Source organism: Gobio gobio (genome assembly GCF_949357685.1).
Source record: "Gobio gobio genome assembly, chromosome: 10".
Taxonomy (NCBI): domain Eukaryota; kingdom Metazoa; phylum Chordata; class Actinopteri; order Cypriniformes; family Gobionidae; genus Gobio; species Gobio gobio.
Window position 1 is genome coordinate 6,247,145 of NC_137116.1, and position 23,151 is coordinate 6,270,295.

Consider the following 23,151-nt stretch of genomic DNA (forward strand, 5'->3'; position numbering starts at 1 on the left):
GTCTCTCCTGGACCACATTTGTGGACATCACCTGACCCAGGGAGCGCGCGGTCACCTTCGTCGCCCGGAGAGCGAGGTCGGTGGCGGCACGCAACTCATTGCTGAGCCCTGGATCAGCCCCTCTCTCGTGCATATCGCACAGCAACTTGGCTTGGTAAGCCTGAAGAGTTGCCATGGTATGCAAAGAAGCGGCGGCCTGCCCCGCAGCTCTATAGGACTTCGCCACCAGAGATGACGAAAACCTACAGGCCTTGGAGGGGTGCTTTGGGTCACCACGCCAGGACGAAGCGCTCTGTGGACACAGTTGCATCGCAACAGAACGTTCGACTGGGGGGGACCCCAGTGTACCCATGAGCCGCGGCTCCATCGAGAGAGGTGAAGGCGGAAGAGGCCGCCAAACGTTCACGGGAAGACAACGGGGCCTTCCAGGAACGCGCGACCTCTTCATGCACCTCGGGGAAGAAAGGTATTGGAGGAGCGGCCGGACGGGTGTCCGAACGCGCCGCCCCCAAAAACCAATCATCCAACCGCGAACGCTCGGGCTGAGGCGGAGGGTTCCACTCCAGTCCAAGCGCTGCGGCGGCCCGAGAGAGCATGGCTGTCAATTCTGGGTCCGACTCGGGCAATGCTGGGACACCCGAAGGTGGCAGCACAGCCGAATCCTCATCCTCAGATGACTCCAGCCCACCTTGTGATGCGGCGATAGACATCACTTCCTCCTCCGCCGCGCCAAACGCCACAGTCGGGACAGCAGGAGCCGGCCCCGATGTAGACGCTTGAGCGCGGGCCGGGTCAAGTGCCTGAGAGGGGGGTGTGGGCCGAGGAACTAGCGTCGGAGCTTTATTCCACACCGTCACCCTCAGATCACCCTGGTCACCAGCCAAAGTGCCGCCTCCAGAGGAGACCGCAGATTGGGGGGGGACGGAGGGGACTCTCGTTCCGGCATCAGCACGGAATTCACGGAGTCTCGATCGTAACACTGAGATGGCCAGGTTCCCGCAGAGAGAACATGAGTCATCCACGAGCGCTGCCTGAGCGTGCTGAAAGCCCAAACACGTCACACAGCGCTCGTGCCCGTCGAAAGAAAAAAGTGATCTACCGCACCCAGAAGTGCACGGACGGAACATCCTGAAAAGGACGCGTCACGTGCAAGCTCTTTTATGAGAGGAAACTTCACAGTCGATGCCGAAGCGCCCAGGGAAACACACACCAGCTGGATGCAGACCACTGCACAGATCAGCAGGCAGGAAGTATGCGATCACTGGAACGCGCCGTCACACCAACACCGACTGGAAAGCTGCTCGTCTCGAAGAAGCTGACAGAGTCTCAGAAGGCTGTAGGAGTGAAGAGGTAGGTACTCTTGGCTCCGAAAGCAGAAACATAATGCGATATTGCCTCGTACTTCCTTATATACTCACGCAGTGAGGCGGAGCTACGTATGCAAATTCCGCATGCCCCATGGCATTGGCACGCCATTGGGCGTTTTCTCAAAACTCGAAGTTGATAGGCTTCTAAGCGAAACCCCCATTCGTTAGTCACTAACGTTACGTCGTAGTGACTGAACGAAAGGGAACACTGTTTACATGGTAGCTTCTTAATCAGAGTATTGTCTTAATCGGGTTAATATCGGAGTATTGTTGTCCATGTAAACGTACTGATTGTTCTACAGCTCAACACAGTTAGGCTTATTGTTTAAATCTGGTTTTCTTGATTTACCGTGAGTACCATGTTTCACCATGCCTAATATTGATCTAGCTCACTGCAGCGTGAACAAGTGTCTCATAGTAACGTTTAACATAACTTTCAACACACTCAAATGTGTGTAATATGATAAACAGCGCTGCGTTACCCCACATACACATGAGCGGAAGAAGCGGAAGCGCTCGTCTGCGGCAGAATAACATTTCTTGTGTCGCGCTAGACTCTCATTAGCAACCGCTCCAACGGATTTCAGCCTCACCCTGCTTCATATTACAGTAACATTAATAAATCTTTAATACATTAGCTCATCCATGAATATGATTTCTGCCTGAGTCCCGTCGGATTCTTTTCCACCGGCTTTAGAGGTGAAGACAACTCCCATGATTCCACGCTCATTCACGGCGTCATAAAGCTACGCCTTTTTTTGAGTACGCAACCTCTAGTGGCGAAAATTACATATTGTGCCTTTAAAAGCCACAAAAGGCAAAAACTTGAGTCCAAATCAGCATATTAGAATGATTTCTGAAGGATCATGTGACACTGAAGACTGGAGTAATGATGCTGACAATTCAGCTTTGTTCACAGAAATAAATTACATTTGACAATATATTCAAAGAGAAGTCTTAGTGGTTACCGCCAATATAAATGAAAAATGGCTGTTCATGTCAGAAAGGTTGCCGACTGCTGCCCTAATGAATGCTGTTGACTGTTGGGTTACTCCAAAGAGAAATCAATATTGTAAAAGTTAGTCTCGGGTTATGGGCTAGTTTAACGTGAACTGTTATCCAAGTGTTGCTCTGGTGTCTTTTGCAATGTAAAAAGCGATTCTGTTCTGTTCAGAATTCCTTATGCACTGATAAAATGCACTGCTTTTTTATGTTTGTTTTTTGTTTTATTTATTTTCCATCTTCAATTTATCAGACTTATTGCCTCTTTAAACTGTCAACCCTAAATTTCCCATTTGTTTGACTCTGATCATCAGCACATTAAATCTGAAAATCATTGATTTTCTTATTTTTAATAAATGAATTGCGGAATATTCGATTTTTTGCACCAAATATTCATTATATATAACATAAAATGATATAAATATGCATTCACTCTATCACTTTATTTTTAAAATGGGTATTAGGATTGCTGCAATTGCCAAGACTAATTGTATTTTTTCTAATATTTTGGAAATTCATTTCACGTTTTAACTGCATCATTACTAGCTTGCAATGTCAAAGTTCATGAATGATCACACTGACAATAAAGAGCAACGGATTGTACTGTAGTGGTTTGGGCTGGATTAATTCCTGAAAAATCTGAAGCAGGAAGAAATGTTACAATGTTTAAAGAGAGGGAAGTAATAAAGAGTGAATATTTTCTATCATTGATGTGACATTGATTCAGTGACAGACGCAGGTCTTTTAACTGCCTCCACTGCGTTAACACATGCTTCTCTTTTTAAAGTTACCCAGAGGACCTCTTTTAGAGCCTCACTTAAATGGGGTTTACGGGTTTTTACACCTTGAATGTTTATGCTCTCTGTCTCATCTCATGCGTTCACTTCACTTAGACATAAAAACCCTTTCAGCGTCTTGTTTGGTTGCTTTCCCCTCTCTCTGACAACAGTCACATAGGGAGTATCATGTATTTCCAGCACATAACAGTCAAGTTTATGACATACATCAAGCAACAGCTCCTATTTTCCCTTAAACATCTTTAATATATTAGCTTGATGCCAATAAATGCATCAGTCAGATACAGTTAAACTAGAAGTACACTAAACATCATGTTAAATTCATTGTTGCATTGATAAACTGGGAAATCCTATGATAAACCAAATGGTTCAAATGATGCATTTTAAATTCATAACATTGGTGAAATACAACAATGGTTTCTAAAAAAAACCCTGACAAATACTCTGTCTACTTTTATGTACTTCTCATACTTAAAATTGCACAAGTATACTTGATTTATACTGACAGAAAAGTATATTTTAAGTATATTTTGCCTATACATACATGTAAGTATTCTAAGTGTATTTGGCTTGTAGTTGTTTTCTCTTTTGATTGAGAGACACTGTAAAAAAAATAAAACATAGTTCATTGAAATTAAAAGTTTGAGTTAATACAATGAAGGAAATTGGTTTAATAAATAGAAACTCAAAATATTATTGTATCTGAACTACATAAATAAATAAAAATGTTGTGATAAATCATTAAAATAGCACAATTTGGCATGTTTCACTGCAATATTACAAATAAAACTCACAATTACGCAATATGCTTACAAAATCTTTGAATAATATTTTAATAATGTCGATTCTCAAATGTTCATTGTATTAACTCAAATTTTTAATTTCAGTGAGCTCAATTTTAAGGCAACCAGGTAACTTACTTTTTACATATATATATTTTTACATTACTTATAAACTTACATTGTTTGAAAATATTTATTTATAAAGAAATGTTCCTAATTCTAAGTATCTGAATTTTTGTGTAGGAATTAACTTCAAATCTACTTGACTCTTTCCACTGACTGAATTTTCCGGCTATCCATGTTTTCGCTGTTATTCGGTGGGCGCGCTATGACGCATCTTCTGAAAGAGTACAGAATCTCCAGAACAAAACACAGGAGAAGAAGAAGCAGAAACAAGTGATAAAAGACGCAAATGTAAAATAACGCGATCATCAAAAATTCAACAGTGTATATGTTTTTTGCAAAATATTTGTGCTTTTAATGAAATTTACCCACATTCAAGTGTTGATTTAAAAAACATGCATGAAGCTAGAATACGTTTTTAAATGGAAAAAGTTAAAGTACATTTCAAGGTATATTTAAAGTATAACATTAATACCTAAATAGAAACAGTAGTATACTTAAAGTCTAAAAATACTATAAAAACTATAAGTATGATGGTTATGTTCACTTAAAGAACACTTACTTAACGGGGATAGTTCACCCAAAAATGAAAATTAGCCCATGATTTGTTGTTCAGTCGCCCTGTCGTGCCTGACTCTTTGCAACCCCATGAATTACAGCATGCCAGGCCTCCCTGTCTTCCACTATCTGCCCAATTTCATGTTCATTGCATTGATGACACTATCTAACCATCTCGCCCTCTGCCTTCCCATTTTCCTTTTGCCTTCCATCAATCCTAGCATCAGGGTCTTTTCTAATGAGTCCTCTCTTCTCATTAGGTGGTATTTGAGCTTTAGCTTCAGTATCAGTCCTTCCAATGAAGTGTCAGAGTTGATTTCCTTTAGGACTGACTGTTCCCTTTCGTTCAGTCACTACGACGTACGTTAGTGACTAACGAATGGGGGTTTTGCTTAGAAGCCAATCATCTTCTTCGTATTCAACAGCGCCCAATGGCAGTGCCAATGCCATGGGCATGCGGAATTTGCATGCGTAACTCCGCCCCACCTCGTGGGTATATCAGGAAGTACGCTGGCAACATCGCATTATGTTATGTGACCGCAGTGTTGCGGTCAAGACTCCATGACCTTTGTAAAGAAGTGAGAGTCCCCTCTACCACACCCCGATCTACTGAGTCCCAGAGGCCCAGTACTTCGGCTGGTGGTCAGGGTGACTTGACGGTTACGGTGTGGAACAAAGCCCCGACGCTCATGCCTCGGGCCACACCCCCGTCTTGCACACTGCAACCCGCGAGTGTTCAGACGCAGATCGCGGGGCCGGCTCCGGCCCCCCCGCGCATCTCGTTTGGCGCTCCGGAGGAAGATGCGATGTCGATCACCGCATCACAAGGTGGGCTCGAGTCCTCTGGAGATGATGACTCGGCTGTGCTGCCGCCCTCGGGCGTGCCAGCATTGCCCGAGTCAGATCCAGAGCTGACAGCCATGTTGTCTCGGGCAGCCGTGAGCTTAGGGATAGAGTGGAACCCTCCGCCCTGTCCCGAACGTTCAAGGCTCGACGATTGGTTTTTGGGGGCCCGCGCTGACAACCGTCAGTCCCCGCCCTCAATACCTTTCTTTCCCGAGCTGCATGAGGAACTCACGCGGTCCTGGAAGTCCCCGTTGTCTTCCCGCGACCGTTCGGTGACTTCCTCCGCCTTCTCCGTCCTCGATGGGGCGGCAGCTAAAGGGTACACTGGGATCCCTCCAGTTGAACGTTCTGTTGCGATGCAACTGTGTCCTCAGAGCGCTTCAACCTGGCGTGGTGATCCTAAGCACCCCTCCAAAGCCTGTCGGTTCACATCAACCTTGGTGTCGAAATCGCACAGAGCCGCGGGGCAGGCTGCCGCTTCGCTGCATGCCATGGCGATCCTCCAGGTCTACCAGGCCAGGATCCTCTAGGACATGCACGAGGGTGGAGTTGATCCGGGGCTCTTAAATGAGCTGCGTGCCGCCACCGACCTCGCTCTCCGGGCGACGAAGGTGACCGCACGCTCCCTGGGTCAAGTGATGTCCACAAATGTGGTCCAGGAGCGTCACTTATGGCTGAACCTGGCCGATATGCGGGACACCGAGCGGACCAGGTTCCTCGATGCCCCCATATCCCAGGCCGGCCTCTTCGGCGGGGCGGTTGAGGACTTCGCCCAACAGTTCTCAATCGCCCAGAAGCAGACTGAGGCTATAAAACACGTACTGCCCCGGCGGCCAGCTGCTGCCTCCACCCAGCCGCCGGCACAGTCGCCTCAGTCTGCTCCACGCCGAGGACGCCCTCCTAAGGCTCCCGCCCCTCCCACCCGGTCCAAGCAGCAGCCTTCACCCGGGCCGGGTCGCGGAGGAAGCCGTAGGAAGGCGTCCAAGTCCCCTCAGGCCGCCCCGCGCCCCGCTAAACGCCAGGCCAAGCGGCGCTCCTGAGACGGACGGCTCAGGGATGGGAAATTCTTTCGAGGAGATGGTAGCAGGACCACTCCTTCCCCCGGTGGAGGGCCGGGGGAGAATCCTTTGTTCAGCTGCTGGCCCCCGGGTCAGCAGCACCCTATGTTGGTCAAAGAAAGAATTAACACTCCCATCCCGAGCCCACAGAGTCCGGTGATGACGGTGCGCGCCACCCACGGGTCCCGCCACTCGCATCCCACTCTGTCGCCAGCCTCCTGGCAGAGCAGACCCCAGTGGAACGTGCGTCCTTCCCTGGTCTCCTCTGTCAGGACGCAGCTGTCAACCGTGCCCCCGCACCGGGACGCCCCACAGCCTCCCATGTCCGGGCCGGTGACGCTGCATCGCTGCAAGCCCACACCGGGTACGTCTGTAACACCGTATGACCCCGCTGGTGCAGTTTCTGGATGTCTGGCTTCAGCTTCCAGGGCTGTCCCGCTGGGTCGAGTGGACCGTCAGGCGCGGCTACGCGATTCAGTTCGCGCAGGTTCCTCCCTGCTTCCGGGGAGTCCGTTCCACCATGATCGGGGCCAACGCCCCCGTCATGCGAGCGGAGATTGCCACCCTACTGGCGAAGGGTTCGATCGAACCTGTCCCTCCAGCCGAGATGAATTGCGGGTTTTACAGCCCGTACTTCATTGTACCCAAAAAGACCGGTGGGCTACGGCCAATCCTGGACCTGCGCGTCTTGAACCGTTACCTTCACCGGTTTCCGTTCAAGATGTTGACAGCGAAACGCCTTTTCGAATGCGTTCGTCCACACGATTGGTTTGCAGCGATCGACCTGAAGGACGCCTACTTCCATGTCTCCATTTTGCCTCGACACAGACCGTTCCTACGGTTTGCTTTCGAGGGGCGGGCATATCAGTACGCAGTTCTACCATTCGGGCTATCTCTGTCCCCTCGCGTCTTTACGAAGATTGCCGAGGCAGCCCTTGCGCCCCTTCGGCAGCACGGGGTTCGCATCCTGAATTACCTCGACGACTGGCTCATACTGGGTCACTCTCGAGAGCAGGTTTGCGGACACAGAGATTTGGTGCTCCATCACCTAGCCTGTCTGGGCCTTCGGGTCAACTGGGAGAAGAGCAAACTTTGCCCCGCGCAGAGGATCTCTTTTCTCGGTATGGATATCGACTCGGTCGCCATGTGCGCGCAGCTTTCGAGCGCGTGCAGTCTCTGCTGACTTCCCTTCGACAAGTCGAGGGCAAGAGTGCGGTTCCACTGAAACTGTTTCAGAGGCTCCTGGGGCATATGGCATCTGCAGCCGCGGTAACGCCGCTCGGATTGCTTCAGCACTGGCTACGCGATCGAGTCCCGAGATGGGCATGGCGGTCTGGCACGCTCCGGGTACAAGTGACTCGGGCCTGCTTACAGACACTCACCCCGTGGTCGAACCTCAGTTTTCTACGGACCGGAGTGTCCTTAGAACGAGCTTCCAGGCATGTTGTTGTGACAACAGATGCATCATCCACGGGCTGGGGTGCCATGTGCAATGGACAAGCAGCCGCGGGCTCCTGGACAGGACCCCAGCGCCTTCTGCATGTCAATTGCCTCGAGTTACTGGCAGTACGGTTCGCCCTGCACCGCTTCCGAGCGTTGCTGAGGGGTCAACATGTGCTAGTCAGGACAGACAACACGGCCGTAGTAGCGTACATCAACCACCAGGGCGGTCTACGCTCCCACCGTATGTCTCAACTCGCCCGCCATCTCGTTTTGTGGAGTCAGAAGCGCCTGAGGTCCCTTCGTGCTGTCCACATCCCTGGAGACCTGAACTGTGCAGCCGACGAGCTCTCACGGTTTCAGCCTCTCCCCGGAGAGTGGAGACTCCACCCCCAGACGGTCCAGCTGATTGGGAACGGTTCGGCGACGCACAGGTAGATCTGTTTGCCTCCCAGGACTCTTCCCATTGCTCCCTGTATTATTCCCTGACCGAGGGCACCCTCGGCACGGATGCACTGGCGCACAGCTGGCCGTCAGGGCTACGCAAGTATGCGTTTCCCCCAGTGAGCCTTCTTGCACGGGTACTGTGCAAGATCAGGGAGGACAAGGAGCAGGTCATGTTGGTCGCCCCGCTTTGGCACGGCCAGACCTGGTTCCCAGAACTCTTACTCCTTGCGACAGCCCCTCCCTGGCCTATTCCTCTGAGACCGGACCTCCTTACTCAGAGACGGGGCACCTTTTGGCACCCGCGTCCAGCGTTCTGGAAGCTCCACGTGTGGCTTCTGGACGGGACACGGTAGGTTTGAGTAGCCTTCCACCTGCGGTGGTCGCTACCATCACTTCCGCTAGAGCTGAGTCTACACGACGTCTCTATGCGTTGAAGTGGAACCTCTTCGTCACATGGTGCTCTTCCCGCCAAGAAGACCCCTGGAAATGCCCGATCGGGTCCGTGCTATCGTTTCTCCAGGAGGGGGTGGAGCGAAGGCTGTCTCCCTCCACCCTTAAAGTATATGTGGCCGCAATATCTGCCTACCACGATCTCCTGGGGGACAAAAAGGTAAGTCAGCACGACCTGATCATCAGGTTCCTGAGGGGGGCGAGGAGACTGAATCCTCCTCGCTCTCCTCTCGTTCCCTCTTGGGACCTCTCAGTAGTCTTAAGTGCTCTGCAGAGGCCTCCCTTTGAGCCTTTGCGGTCGGCCGAGATTAAGTTCTTGTCTATGAAGACGGCTCTGCTGACCGCATTGGCCTCGCTTAAGAGGGTCGGGGACCTGCAAGCATTTTCGGTTGACGAAGCGTGCCTTGAGTTCGGGCCGGCTAACTCTCACGTGATCCTGAGACCCCGGCCCGGATATGTGCCCAAGGTTCCTACCACTCCGTTCCGAGATCAGGTGGTGAACCTGCAAGCGCTGCCTTTGGAGGAGGCAGACCCAGCCTTGGCATTGCTCTGTCCAGTACGCCCTCTCCGCGCCTACGTAGACATGACGCAGTGTTTCAGGACCTCAGACCAGCTCTTTGTCTGTTATGGTGGAGAGCGGAAGGGAAGTGCTCTCTCAAAGCAGAGGTTGTCTCACTGGATAGTGGACACCATTGTTTTGGCTTACCAGCAGCAAGGCCGACCATGTCCCCTTGGTGTGAGGGCACACTCCACCCGGAGTGTGGCCTCCTCTTGGGCTCTAGCGCATGGCGCCTCGCTAACAGACATCTGCAGAGCTGCAGGCTGGGCGACACCCAACACATTCGCCAGATTCTATAATCTCCGAGTGGAGCCAGTGTCCGACTATGTACTCGCCCCTACGGGTGGCCGGTAATGGGCCAGGCTCAGGTGTCTTCGCTTGCTCGCCATTCCACTCCCAGGACTGGATACGTGCGATATTTTCCTCAGGTGAGCTCCCCGAGAGCCCTGAGCTCCTCCAGCACTGCTTACGCCGACATCAGTTCAGTCTGCCCTTTCGAGCCCAGAGCCTCATGTCCGGCCAGGTGCTCCGTGTGCATGGTTCCCTCCGGCGACCCCCACACGAGTATTTCCACCGTAAGCCTCCTCAGCGAGCAGGTGTCTTTCCCTTGGCAAGTCCCTGCCACCCCTAGGGTTAAAAATCCACCTTCGGCTGGTACCCTAGAGATCTTCCATATGCAGCCCTTAGCGGGTCATATGTGTATTCTCTAAGTCCTCCCTACGGTAGGCATCTTGGCATTCCCTCACTGGGATATGCTTCCCAGTGTACCTTGGTAATCCTGTGTTAAGTGGGAGTCCTACGGCCTTAAGTGGCGGGATCTCACACTTACGCAGGGCACTGGATGACAGCTGAGTGGCGTTGTTGTATAGGATCCCCCATTCGTTAGTCACTAACGTACGTCGTAGTGACTGAACGAAAGGGAACGTCTCAGTTACGTATGTAACCCTCGTTCCCTGAGGAGGGAACGGAGACGTACGTTTCCTTTGCCACGTCAGCTGTGCTGCCTGGAATGCGGAGTTCAGTCTTGGCTCCTGCAGCAGTAACATAATGCGATGTTGCCAGCGTACTTCCTGATATACCCACGAGGTGGGGCGGAGTTACGCATGCAAATTCCGCATGCCCATGGCATTGGCACTGCCATTGGGCGCTGTTGAATACGAAGAAGATGATTGGCTTCTAAGCGAAACCCCCATTCGTTAGTCACTAACGTACGTCTCCGTTCCCTCCTCAGGGAACGAGGGTTACATACGTAACCGAGACGATTTGATCTCCTTGCAGTCCAGGGGACTCTCAAGAGTCTTCTCCAACACCACAGTTCGAAAGCATCAATTCTTCTGTGCTCAGCCTTCCTTATAATCCAGCTCTCACAGCCATACATTCAAAAAAATTATTTATGATGCTGTTCACTTTATTTAAGCAATTCATCTTGATTTAACACCATTATATTAGGTTTCTGGTTCAAATGTAATTGATTCATCTTAAAACCGTTATTCTTTGACATAACTTGATGTTTTCATTTTGAAATAACATGTTTCAATCAAGTAACCCAAAGAAATAAGACTTTCATTTCCCGTCATGCTTTGCAAAGGGGCTGAATTCGGAGAGTAAATGTTTAAATAAAGTGGAATTTGATGCATTTTTAACAAGATGAGAAAATTGAGATACTTTTTTAATGCTTAATGTTTTATGTTGGTATTTAAAAGTTTGTGTTATGATAGTGTTTTTGGAGGTTACCATTGTGGTGAAATGTAGAGCATGTGCTTGGGGTGAGGACCTGCTAATAACTATTCATAATAAAAAATCTACTCTGGGCATGCCATGGATGTAACAAAACCTACTTCTGGCTAGCCAATAAAATCTTGTAAAAGGTTTAGTAAATGCACTCAAAAACTATTATTTTTTGTTAGGCTAACTTAAATAAATAAGCTGGTCCAAAACATTGCAAATGAGTTGGGCTGACACTATTAAATTAGGCTGTGTCTAACCATTGTAAATAAGTTGAATCAACCTTAATAAATTAAGTTGACCCAACGTAAGTACATTAAATTGGAATAACATAATTGCATAATGCTGAAATAAAGCAAGTTAATCATGTGGAAATACTTTCCATGATTTTTTTATGTTCATTCAAAGAGTAATTTTTTTGAGTGTATGTTATTACTGGGAAAACCATAGCTTTGACCATATGAACCTTTCGGCAAGGTGAAGTCTCTGCTTTTTAATATTTATCTAGATTTGTCATAGCTTTTCTTCCAAGTTGCAGGCGTCTTCTAATTTCATGGCTACAGTCACCACCTGCAGTGATCTTTTTGCAATTTGCAATTTGCCAGGAAGTGATTGGACCGGATGCCAGGATCTTCACTTTCTGCCATTAGAGTGGTATTGTCTGCGTATCTGAGGTTGTTGATATTTCTGCCCGCAATTTTAATTCCGGCTTGTGATTCATCCAGCCCAGCATTTTGCATGATGTACTCTGCATAAAAGTTAAATAAGTAGGGGGACAATATACAGCCTTGTCGTACTCCTTTCCCAATTTGAAACTAACTAGTTGTTCCATGTCTGGTGCTAACTGTTACTTCTTGACCCACATATAGGCTTCTCAGGAGACAGATCAGATGGTCTGGTACTCCCATTTCTTTAAGAACTTGCCATAGTGTGTTGTGATCCACACAATCAAAGGCTGAAGTGGTCAATGAAGCAGAAGTAGATGTTTTTCTGGAACTCCCTTGGTTACTCCATAATCCAGCGGATGTTTGCAATTTGATCTCTAGTCCCTCTGCCTCTTCAAAACCCAGCTTGTATTTCTGGTAGTTCCCGGTTCACATACCCCAGAAGCCTAGCTTGCCGGATTTTGAGCATAACCTTGCTAGCGTGTGAAATAAGCACAATTGTGCAGTAATTTGAAAATGTTTTGCCATTGCCCTTCTTCGGGATTGGAATATAAACTGATCTTTTCCAATCCTGTGGCCACTGTTGAGTTTTCCAAATTTGCTGGCATATTATGTGCAGCACATTAACAGCATCATCTTTTAAGATTTTAAATAGCTCAACTGGAATACCATAATTTCCACTAGCTTTGTTGTTAGAGATGCTTCCTAAGGCCCACTTGACTTCACTTTCCAGGATGTCTGGCTCGAGGTCAGCAACCACACCATCATTGTTATCAGGCGCATTAATATCTTTCTTGTATAGTTCTTCTGTGTATTCTTGCCACCTCTTCATCTCGCCTGTTTCTGTTAGGTCCCTACCATTTTTGTCTTTTAGCATGCCTATCTTTGCACGAAATGTTCCCTTGATAGCTCTACTTTCCTTGAAGAGATCTCTAGTCTGAGCATGATTTACTCACCCTCAAGTCATCCTAGGTGAATATGACATTCTTCCTTTAGACGAACACAATCAGAGTTATATTAAAACATATCTTGGCTAATCCAAGCTATATAATGGCAGTGAATGGCAGCCCAAAATTTGAAGCTCAAAAAAGTGCATCCATCCATTATGAAAGTACTCCACACGGTAGAGGATGGCTACCCGACCCGATAATGTTCGGGTCGGGCTCGGTCACGTCAGCGCGATAAGGCATTGAAATTTAAAACAGCTTATTATGTAGGTAGCCAATGGGCCTGTTTAACTTGATGCAAAGGTTTGTTTTTGTGATTAAAATAAATTAAAAATATTACCCTAACATCCGTCTTCCTGTGCGCAGAAATTTGTTTATATAGCTGTGACAACGCGCAACACGTGCGTGCATATTAGGCTACATGTGGCTGGCAGCGCAACTTCAGCGCTACTGGCAGGACCATCGAGCAGAGGAGGACAGCCTTGAAGCCATCCACAGTTGATGCAATCCTTTTTCTGCATTAAAACCTGGATTAGCCTAAACTTTGATGGATGGATTATGTAAATAGATACCATGTTGCAGTTTAGTTTAGTAGCCATACAGTTTTCGAGAAAAATGGTACACTGTAAAAAAAAATCAGGTCTCCAATTGAAAATTTTCTAGTGACCGATCACATCTAAATTTTTTAGTTAAATTGCATCAATTCACAGAAATTCAATTTGGACAACTTAAAAATGTTGATGTGAATTTTCAATTGGAGACCTGATTTTTTTTTTTACAGTGTAAGAGTGATTTTCATTTCAATAAGCTGCATTTGTGTTACGTTAATGTTTTACGTTAATGGCCATTTTTGGTAGACCTTTGTTCATTTAATTTCAATTGGCTATTTGATTGGGCCCCGTTAACATTGTTAGCCTATTTGTTTCCCTGTCTGCGCGCTGATGCGCTCATCTGTAATCATTTCAGAATGCCTTCCTACAGTTGCTTAATAAAAGCGGGCTTTCCACACGAACAAACGTACATGTGTCATTAGTATGAGAAAAAATAGATTCGGGTTCGGGTCGGGCTCGGACATAAATATCTTAATGCCTGTGGGGCTCGGGTCGGGTTCGGACAGAAAAATGCGGCCCGATCCACACTCTACCACACGGCTCCGGGGGTTAATGAAGGCCTTCTGAAGCGAATCGATGGGTTTATGTAAGAAAAATATCCATATTTAACACGTTATAAAGTAAAATATCTAGCTTCTGGTGGACTGCCTTCCATATTCAACTTGCGCAGAAAGTGTAGCGCCTCTCGCAGGTCAAAACGCTTACACTATGTCCGATGGCATCGTCGTGCCAGTTACACTTTTTTCGTAAGTTGAATACATAAGGTGGTCCACCAGAAGATAGATATTTGACTTTACAACGTGTTAAATATGGATATTTTTCTTACACAAACCCATCGATTCGCTTCAGAAGGCCTTTATTAACCCCTGGAGCCGTGTGGAGCACTTTTATAATGGATGGATGCACTTTTTGGGGCTTCAAATTTCGGGCTGCCATTATAAAGCTTGGAAGAGCCAGGAGATTTTTTTATATAACTTAGATTGTATTCGTCTAAACTAAGGAAGAATGCCATTCACACCTAGGATGGCTTGAGGGTGAATAAATCATGAGGTAATTTACATTTTTGGGTAAACTAAACCTTTAAGTATAGACTTCTTGCAATATAAAACTACTAAACTAGTAGTTTACTGAGAGTACACTTTCATAAACTAAAAAATGTGCTACAAGTATTTGACTAGTAATCCATCAGTATACCTATAAGTTCACTTGCAGTACACGTTGAAGTACAAACGGAAAACTAGTTGTGTAGGCTACTCAAAGTTTACTACCGTTTCACTTAAAGTATACTTTTATTTACTAAAAAGTGGGCCAATTTAGTCCCAAGTAGTTTTAAGACAATACACTTGCAAGTATACATCTAGTACATTGATAATAGTATACTTACTACATAAAGTATACTTTAAAATATTACTTCAACTTTACTTAAATATGTTTCATAAAATGAACTTGAAGTATACTTATTTTTGCTAAGGGTACACAAACACAAGATATTTCTCCTAGAATGTTCACATTTTAAAGCTAGTGTTTTTATACGTTCTACATAAAATGTTATTATATATTCGACCTGTGTGACAAAAGATGTGAGCTGATAAAGAAGAAGAACAATAAAAACAGTACATTCTTTGACATCTTCAACACGATCTCTTGAAAGTGTGTATATATAGCACAAATTGTATTTATCGTGCAATTTATATGCAACAATTTGTTACGCACTGTCTAGGGTAAGATTAGTGGTGTGGTTACGTGCATATTACACGCCATAAAGTGCGTATAATATGCACGCAAAAACTAATTTTTGCATATAAATTGCACAATAAATACAATTCGTGCTATAGATGCAGACTTCCATGAGATCGGGCTGCTTTGACTTATGACTTAGACAACCACTAACTAACAAAATATTGTACGTAAATGTTTTCTTGGAAACAAACTTTTTGTAACACTTTATTTTACATTGTCCGTGTTACATGTACTTACCATAGTAATAACAGTAAATTGTGCATAATTACATGCAACTAACCCTCAACGCAAGTACATGTAGTTAATTAATATTACTCAGTTACATTGTACTTACTCAAATAAGTACTATGTCACATTAAAATAAAGGGTTACACTTTATTTTACGGTGTCATTGTTACAGTCTAATTATATATTTAAGTACTGAGTAATATTAACTACATGTACTTACTATAGGATTAGGGTTTGGTTGAGGGTTAGTTGCATGCAATTATGCATAATTTACTGTTATTACTATGGTAAGTACATGTAACGTATGTAACGGACACTGTAAAATAAAGTGTTACCAAATAAAGTGTAACCAAACTTTCCTGTCCATCACATGTATTTTACTTATCATGAATTTCCTCAAATACTCCTTTCTGTCTCTCTCTTCTTGCAACATTTTATAATTAGATTAAGACCCAGTTGTGGCTCTTGTATGTATGCATAATGTAAGTAAAAATGCTTTACTTGTTCCTGATGCATATTTTGATGAGTTTCAACCCTTGAAAAGTTTCTTGCTCATTAGTATAAAACAGATGAAAGCATATTCTAATTCATGTACTCAGCACTATATGAAGTTAACATCAGCTATTTCAGAAGTTTGAGGTAAGTTATAACTCTTCAGTGTACCACAAAAGTAGCTAAAATCCAAAAATGGTAATGCTTATCTATCTGTAGTGTGTTTGAGTACTAAATAGCTGCTACGCTTGTCTAAAAGATGCTAAAGAGCCCTGTAATGAATTGAGCTTGGCTAATTCTCCCACCCAGGACATACAAACACACAAATACCCCTCCCTCCCCCCTTTACGGCAGTCATTAGCGCCTGACATCCGTGACTGCAGCCATCAGCGCCCGTCTGCATTTTGGAGTTGGTGAAAGGAGCTCTGACATCCCCCCCATTTTCACGCCTTTTAAGACTCTTTCATGGGCACACAGGGGCCTATGACATGCTTTGTTATGTGTGGTATTACCTTAAGTGTCCCAAGGATGCAACATCAAATAATGTGTGTGTAGACAGACAGAGATAGGTGGGCTCCCAATTAGAGCCAACAAAAGGAGGAAAAAGTGAAAGAAAAACAAGAATATGCAGCTACACTGAAAGTTAAATGAAAGTTGACAGAAATGAACAAAGCGAAAAGCAAACGTGGCGATAAGAATTCTAAAAGAGAACACTAACATTTGTGCATTTCTGCTACAGAAAATATTCAAATGAATTCCAGTCAAACCAAAAATGCAGACACCAGATATAATTTTTTACTAGTGGGTGCAGGACACTATAGTTCATTTATGAGGATAGCAAAATAAAGTGAACTTTGAAATATGAAGAGTTCAGATGCAAAAGCCTCTAAAAGCCGCTTCGGTCAAAAATGAGATAACGATACTGAGAGAATGCTCTCTGCATACAGTATACGTTAATAAAATACTTTCACTTCAAACCCACTAAATCCCAGCCTCAGCCCATTCAGAAGAACCGGTACTTAGGTAGAAAACTATACATAGAAGCCTGACATAAATGCTTATTTTAAAGAAAACCGTCAGACGGACTTTGAGGCTTCATATTATACCCAAAAATTCTTCATACAGTGGACAACCAGTAAAATGTATCTAAATTTGGGCACATTATGATTCAGACACTTTGACCTGATCATGTTATGCGACATTTTACACCACAGACTGAACAAAATGAAGCATCGCTTGGTCATTGATTGACCTAAATTGGTATTATCTAATTGTGTACTTAAATTGAACAGCTGATTGGTTGATTGTAATCCATTACATACATTTCTTTAACGTTATCTGACATTATCAAGATTATTTTTTTCTGACAGTTTAACTCAGAGTTCTTTTAATATGTTATTACCATTTTATAAACTATAGCAGAGTTGTGATAATGTTGAAAATGCTGAATACATTTTGGTTTGACTGTATATTTATATTAATTATACTACCTAGATATTTGGTTTGGCTTATATTTGAATATATCTGTGCTTTCCAATCACGAGCAAATGAACTACATGCCAAATTACGATTATAGGATCTCGCACACCTTCAAATTGCTCTCATTAACTCTTGCAGCAGATGTTTGTCTACTTCACTTCCCCTTGAACTCAACGTCTTTATGGCCCGATGAATATATCCATGCATATGAGCTTATTAACTGCTTATTTCTTTCTTTGAAAAAGAAAAAGACCATGACCACAACATCTTTGAAGATATTTACTGACCATTCTGTATTTCAGACATACAACATTGTAATTTCCAAACACTACATGTTTCTCTTTTTTAACAAAAATAATATTAAGTAGCAGCAAAAGCAAACACAGAATAAATAGACATCTTTTAACAACAAGGCCAGGAAAACCAGTCCGTTCAGCACGCAGGCATTTTAAAACAACAGCATTTTCAAATGCATTTAATGGTACGTCCTTTGGCACGATCCGTCTTTTCTCACAGCGGAAAGAACACAAAGACCCTCAGACCAGCACACAGACTTTTCTTCACTTAAACTGAAGCAGGTTCTTTATTTTCTATTTAAACTTTTGCATCCAAGTTGACTCACAAACAACATTTCAGTTAGTGCCACATCCTCATTACATTCACTCACTGTTCTAGAGTTTATCTGGTACTCGTGTGCCGCCATCATCAGGATCAGGGCATGAAGAACCAGACCTCATTGTGCAGACTTTAGAAAGCATCTTGTCCCGTCTCGTTCACCAGCACGAGTAAGAAAACAATGGGTATTGGCTCCAGTCCCCTACGTTTCCGTGGTGATACCCGTGATGGACGGCCTGGGTGCTGTATTCGCTGGGGAGGTGATGGTGGGGAGGTGGTGGAGGAGGGGGGTATTGAGCGGACGCTGCCCCGCTCCACTGTCCCAGAGACTGTTCTGTGCTGTAGGGGGTGTAGAGAGCATGGTGGCCCAGCATACCTGGCTTGGCCTGGGCTATGGCCATGTTCAGCACCCCCGTGTAGTCCTGGTGCCCCGCGGAGGGATGTGGTGGGCAGGGGGGGACGCCGAACTCCGGGGCGGAGGGCTTGCTGGAGGTGTCGTGATCGGGCACGGTGGCAACATCCGGCACACGGGACTCAAAGCTGGAGCGGCCGGCGCTTCCACATCCACTGCTGCTGCCAGCGCTGGAGGAGGACGGCGAGGGGGACTTGCCGTATTCATGAAATCTGTAAAAAGATCCAGATTTGATCACTGAGACACTGACAAGGCAGAACATAGCAGAGCAAAGGTCTTGTTCGAGGTCAGGACTAAGTACCTGTACGGCTGGTATGTGCTCTGTCCAGGTACGAGCTGTTCAGAGCTGTACATGTCTCGAGGGTCCGAGCCCAGTGGGGACTCTGCACGGAGGGCGTGGCTGTTGTCCCGGTCGCACGCACCTCCCCATGGGGAGTAGCGCTCTGCCTTCACCTCCGACTCCTTACGCCCCACATGCTCGTCATCCAGACCTTCACATGAGGACTGTTGGATATCTGAGGAGATCAAGGAGACTTGAGAATTTGTACTAAACAACCCAATAAAGAGAGACATAAATTCAAACATGACGACAATTACCTCGCGGGCTTCCATGTTCAGAGTCTTTTGACGTGTTCATTTTCTTTGCAACTCTCTCAGGATCAGCCAGACTTCTATTTGCTCGTCTGTGAAAGGAAAGTTCAATGAAGTAAAATGGCTTTGTTTTTGTATAGTTATTCAAGTCTCTTAACAGCATCTTATGATGCATTGTTTTCTACATTTATTACCTCTTAGAGTTTGTACCCTCGTCTCTAAATCCTTTGGCGAAGGGATTGTGGTCGATTTTCAGTTTTGTAATCTGTGAGAGAAATAATATAACCATCAATCTCAGTTCTAATTAACTTAACCTCGAAATACGTGCATAAAAACAGATGCTTCAAAATGAGGGGGATTCATGTTCTCCCCGATATTCAGAATAGCGGCCACTCAATGTGTTTTCGTCTGCTGATTTAAGTGTATAAAACTCGTACCTTTGTGTTCTGGTACGCAGTGACTGCAGTGAAGGTCGTCTCGGGGAAGGTAAAGGTTTGGAAGACGCTCCAGCGCACACTGTACAGATCATCAGCCTGGACGATATGGAAGCGCGGGTGGTAGCGGTGCATGGAGTGAAGGATAATCTGAATCCAAAAGAGAGACATTGGGTTTAAAGTCAAAGTCAAATTAATATTGAACAAATGGAAGATTCAGAGTGGGGCGCTCACATGTCCGTGCTGGTCCAGGGCGTTGTTGGTAAGCTTGAGTTTGAGGAAGGACACAGGCTGTTTCATCCAGTGGCTGCCGGGCGCTGGCGAATCAGGGTGTAGGTACGTCCTGTAGGGGGGCTGAGGCTCAGCCTTACCAGCGACCTCCCACTTGTCCTTGTTCCACTATGGAAAAAGAAGCATTTAATTGAATCACTGACCACAGATAAGCAAACTAGAGCTTCTACATTGGCCATGACATAAGGTGCCGGGGGTGCTGGGGTGCGAGAGTATGTGTGAACGAGAGTGTGTGTTGAGGTAAAACCCCCCATTGGGTTCTGTAAAAACAGGAAGAGTTGGGGCTCTTTGAAGTTGAGGAGCGCAATCAGTGGTGAGAACGTTCCGGGGAGACACATGTGACTCAAGCCGTTCACGATTGACTCCCAATTCAACAGCTCTTCATTTCAATAGGACACTAACAGTCTAGACAAGCTGGGTCTAATCTATTCACATGGATAAGACTTTAAAATAAGGAGTCAGTATGAGATCTATGAACTTTTTAGAGAAAGAGTAGATGAGGTTTGGTTCTAACCTTATATCTGAGACCATCTTCAGGTACCATGTCCACCAGCAAGATGTACTTTGCATAGGGCACCAATCCAGACAAGCTGATTTTGCAGTGTGGAAACATCCTCCTGTAAAAGAAGCAGTTTAGCTCAATGTCAATTCCGAGAATGAAGGTCTCACGCATACATCTTAGAGTCTAGTTGATGCAAAACTTGGTTAAAATTTTAGTTGAGGAATTTGGTTTTAATCGACGTACCTGCCAGGTTTGGTGATGATCATCTCGGTGCCGATCTCATGGAAGGATCTCCACAGGTCCGGATCCTCTATAGTCATCCGGATGTTGCCTTGGTGATAGGAATCACCGGCTCCAGCCATGGAAGGCGGAGGAGGGAGGCTGAAATTGTGCTTGAGGTCTAAGGGAAAGACGGAATATTTGAGATGTTCTATCAATGGAATCCCATGGAAGAAGTTTCCCAGAGAACTCTTGAAACTTTATCCAAACAGATGAGTTAAAGTGCGTAAATATATGGAGCATGTGCATTGGCGTTAAAACAAACACTCACCTCTGATAGCCTGCATTATTTAGGCTTCTCAAAAGATGTCCTCCAGAAGAAAAAGGAGCTAGATAATAAATGAGCGATGCCTAGATGTTTCAGTTAAAACGCAAGTTCCCCATAAAAACTCAAAGGGCTCGAGTTAAATCCAGTGATTGTTAAGTCCAATGATGAAGGGCTTCAGTGCGTTACGTCTGTCTGTTCCTTCTGCCACAGATGCAGAGGAGGTGTCCCACACCTTTAACTGGGTCCTGGATGTGGGCGGGGCTTGAACCCCCATTCCCAGCCTTTGAAGTGACACGGTGATGAGTCAATGTCATGATCCTATTGGTTGATGGGCAGAATCAAAGAGAGTTAGCAGAGCCTTGATAGAGTCCCAACAGGAAGGGGACAAGCAGAGGAAACATGTCTTTATGAACTGCTAAAGGACTTTTAAACAAATACGTACAGGACCGAAGAATACAGGACGGCAAATCAAGCACAAAACTCCCTTCATTAATGCAGCTAATGTGAGGAAGAGCAAAGATTTCACCTTCTAATTGACAGCATTGACCCCTTCACGCAAACATAATCTGACACACTCGGCACTCGCGTTTGCTAATTCACACACACATATACACTAATTCTCACTGATGCTACAGACACAAGGTCCTGATTTTTATAGCAGTGGTAAATAATTTAAAATGCAATTGAGTTCTTCTGAACTTTCTTTGCTTTTCATATGTTCTGAGCTCAATTGGATTTTGATGGTCATGCAAGACCACACAGAACCAACTTAACCTTCATAAACTTTGGGTTTGGATTATGGTGGGTTTTTGTCAACAGCAATGTTGAGACAAATATTGATATGCAGATTTAAAACTAAAGTTTAAAACTATTATTTGCCGTTTAGAGTTCTTGGAGTGGCTACATGGGTCTTTGGAGATTAAAATGTTCTTGATGGTGTATTACAAAGATCATTTATTAAAAGACAAAGTAAAGTGGTCCTTTAGCTCCAGTACAATTGTTTTTATAGAAAATTATGCTATGCCCTGTAAAAAAATTAAAAAGTTATTGCCTTCATTTTTGGATGTTTGGATGTTGCCTACTTGGATGTTTAAGTCATTTCAACTTAAATTACATTAAACTGACTTAAAAATGAGTTGAATCTTGTATTACTTATAACTTATTTTGACGAGTTACCGCTCTGCAAAAACATATGTTGTCAAAACGTATTGATCATATTTTTTACAGTGTTAAGTTCACATGATCAGTGCAATCTAGAAATTGTGCAGAATCTTCAGGAGTTGTAGTTAATTTTAAAAATAATAAAACTTTATTTTCTTTTTTGAATTATGGGCCCCATGCCTGTATAATCTTTGAGCCATTACTGTCTCCTATTTCCCCCATCACTTCCTCCACTGTATCTATTATTAATGTAAAAAAATTATCAAATAAGTGTCATTATGCTTTAACATCCTTTTTGGTGCTGATTTCAGCCTTTGATTTTAGTGGATTGATATTATTATGCCGTGATGCCAGAGAAGAACCATTTTGGATTCTCCAAAGAACCTTTCAGTGAACAGTTCTTTAAGAATCCAAAGGACCTTTTGTGCAATGGAAAGGTTTTATGGATATTAAAGGTTATAGTCCTGGAACCATATATAGACTGATAGTGAACTGTTTGAGTGAATCAATGCTCCAAATGAATTGAACTATATTATTTTGACTGATTATCTCAGGTGCAGCTATAGTCATCACATAAAGTCATTATAGAGTTATGGCAGAAAGCAAACCCTGGGGTAAATCTACAGGTGAGGTTTACCTGAGAAGCAGCTTGTGTGTGTGTGTTTGGTGTGAGGGAGGGGGTTGTGTATTCAGGGTGTCTAGACATGATCGTTCCTTGACGGTTAATCTCATTAGGAAGAAATGCTCTCTGAAGGCAGCGGGGCTTTCTATTCATGCAGAGAGACACTGGCAGAGATACATAGAGAGGGACGGATAGATAGGGAACAGTCTGAGAAGAATTGAGGCAGTAGTTCACAGCCTGTTAGCACCACTGATCTGCGGTTTTCATGCGACATGAATAGGAGAGTTTACTTGTATGAATGTCAGTCATTGTTATGCATCTGTGACTATACGCTGGAATGAGTGCTTGACTGACTCTGTTCACAAATGGAGGAACGTGAATTTGATCTACAAGCAGAGCTTTTTTTCCTTTGGTTAAAAAGGAGGAATTAATTTATATTTTTTATATTAATAATACAGTAGAGGACGTGATGGGAAACTATGAGAAAGTAATGGCTTACATGTTATACAGGCATGGCCCATGAGAGTCTTTCCGATTCAAAAATGAATTTTAGAAAACTTAAAGATTCTGCACAAATTCTATGTAAATTTGCGACACCGATCACGTGACCTCAAAACTGTAAGAAATGATATGATCAATAAGTTATGACAACATATGTTT

The 23,151-nt window shown here is 44.7% G+C and overlaps 1 protein-coding gene across 1 annotated transcript; it reads right to left on the reverse strand.

The window, feature by feature from the left end:
• Positions 1 to 17,587: 17,587 nt before the first annotated feature.
• On the reverse strand, positions 17,588 to 21,022 carry tbx16 (T-box transcription factor 16; the record flags this gene model as incomplete). The annotated part of the gene is made up of 9 exons (XM_079827411.1): positions 17,588 to 18,555; positions 18,645 to 18,858; positions 18,941 to 19,026; positions 19,129 to 19,199; positions 19,372 to 19,518; positions 19,603 to 19,767; positions 20,174 to 20,276; positions 20,405 to 20,561; positions 20,941 to 21,022. 9 exons carry the CDS (start codon positions 21,020 to 21,022, stop codon positions 18,090 to 18,092), a joined length of 1,491 nt encoding a protein of 496 aa, XP_079683537.1. The 3' UTR covers positions 17,588 to 18,089.
• Positions 21,023 to 23,151: the final 2,129 nt, after the last annotated feature.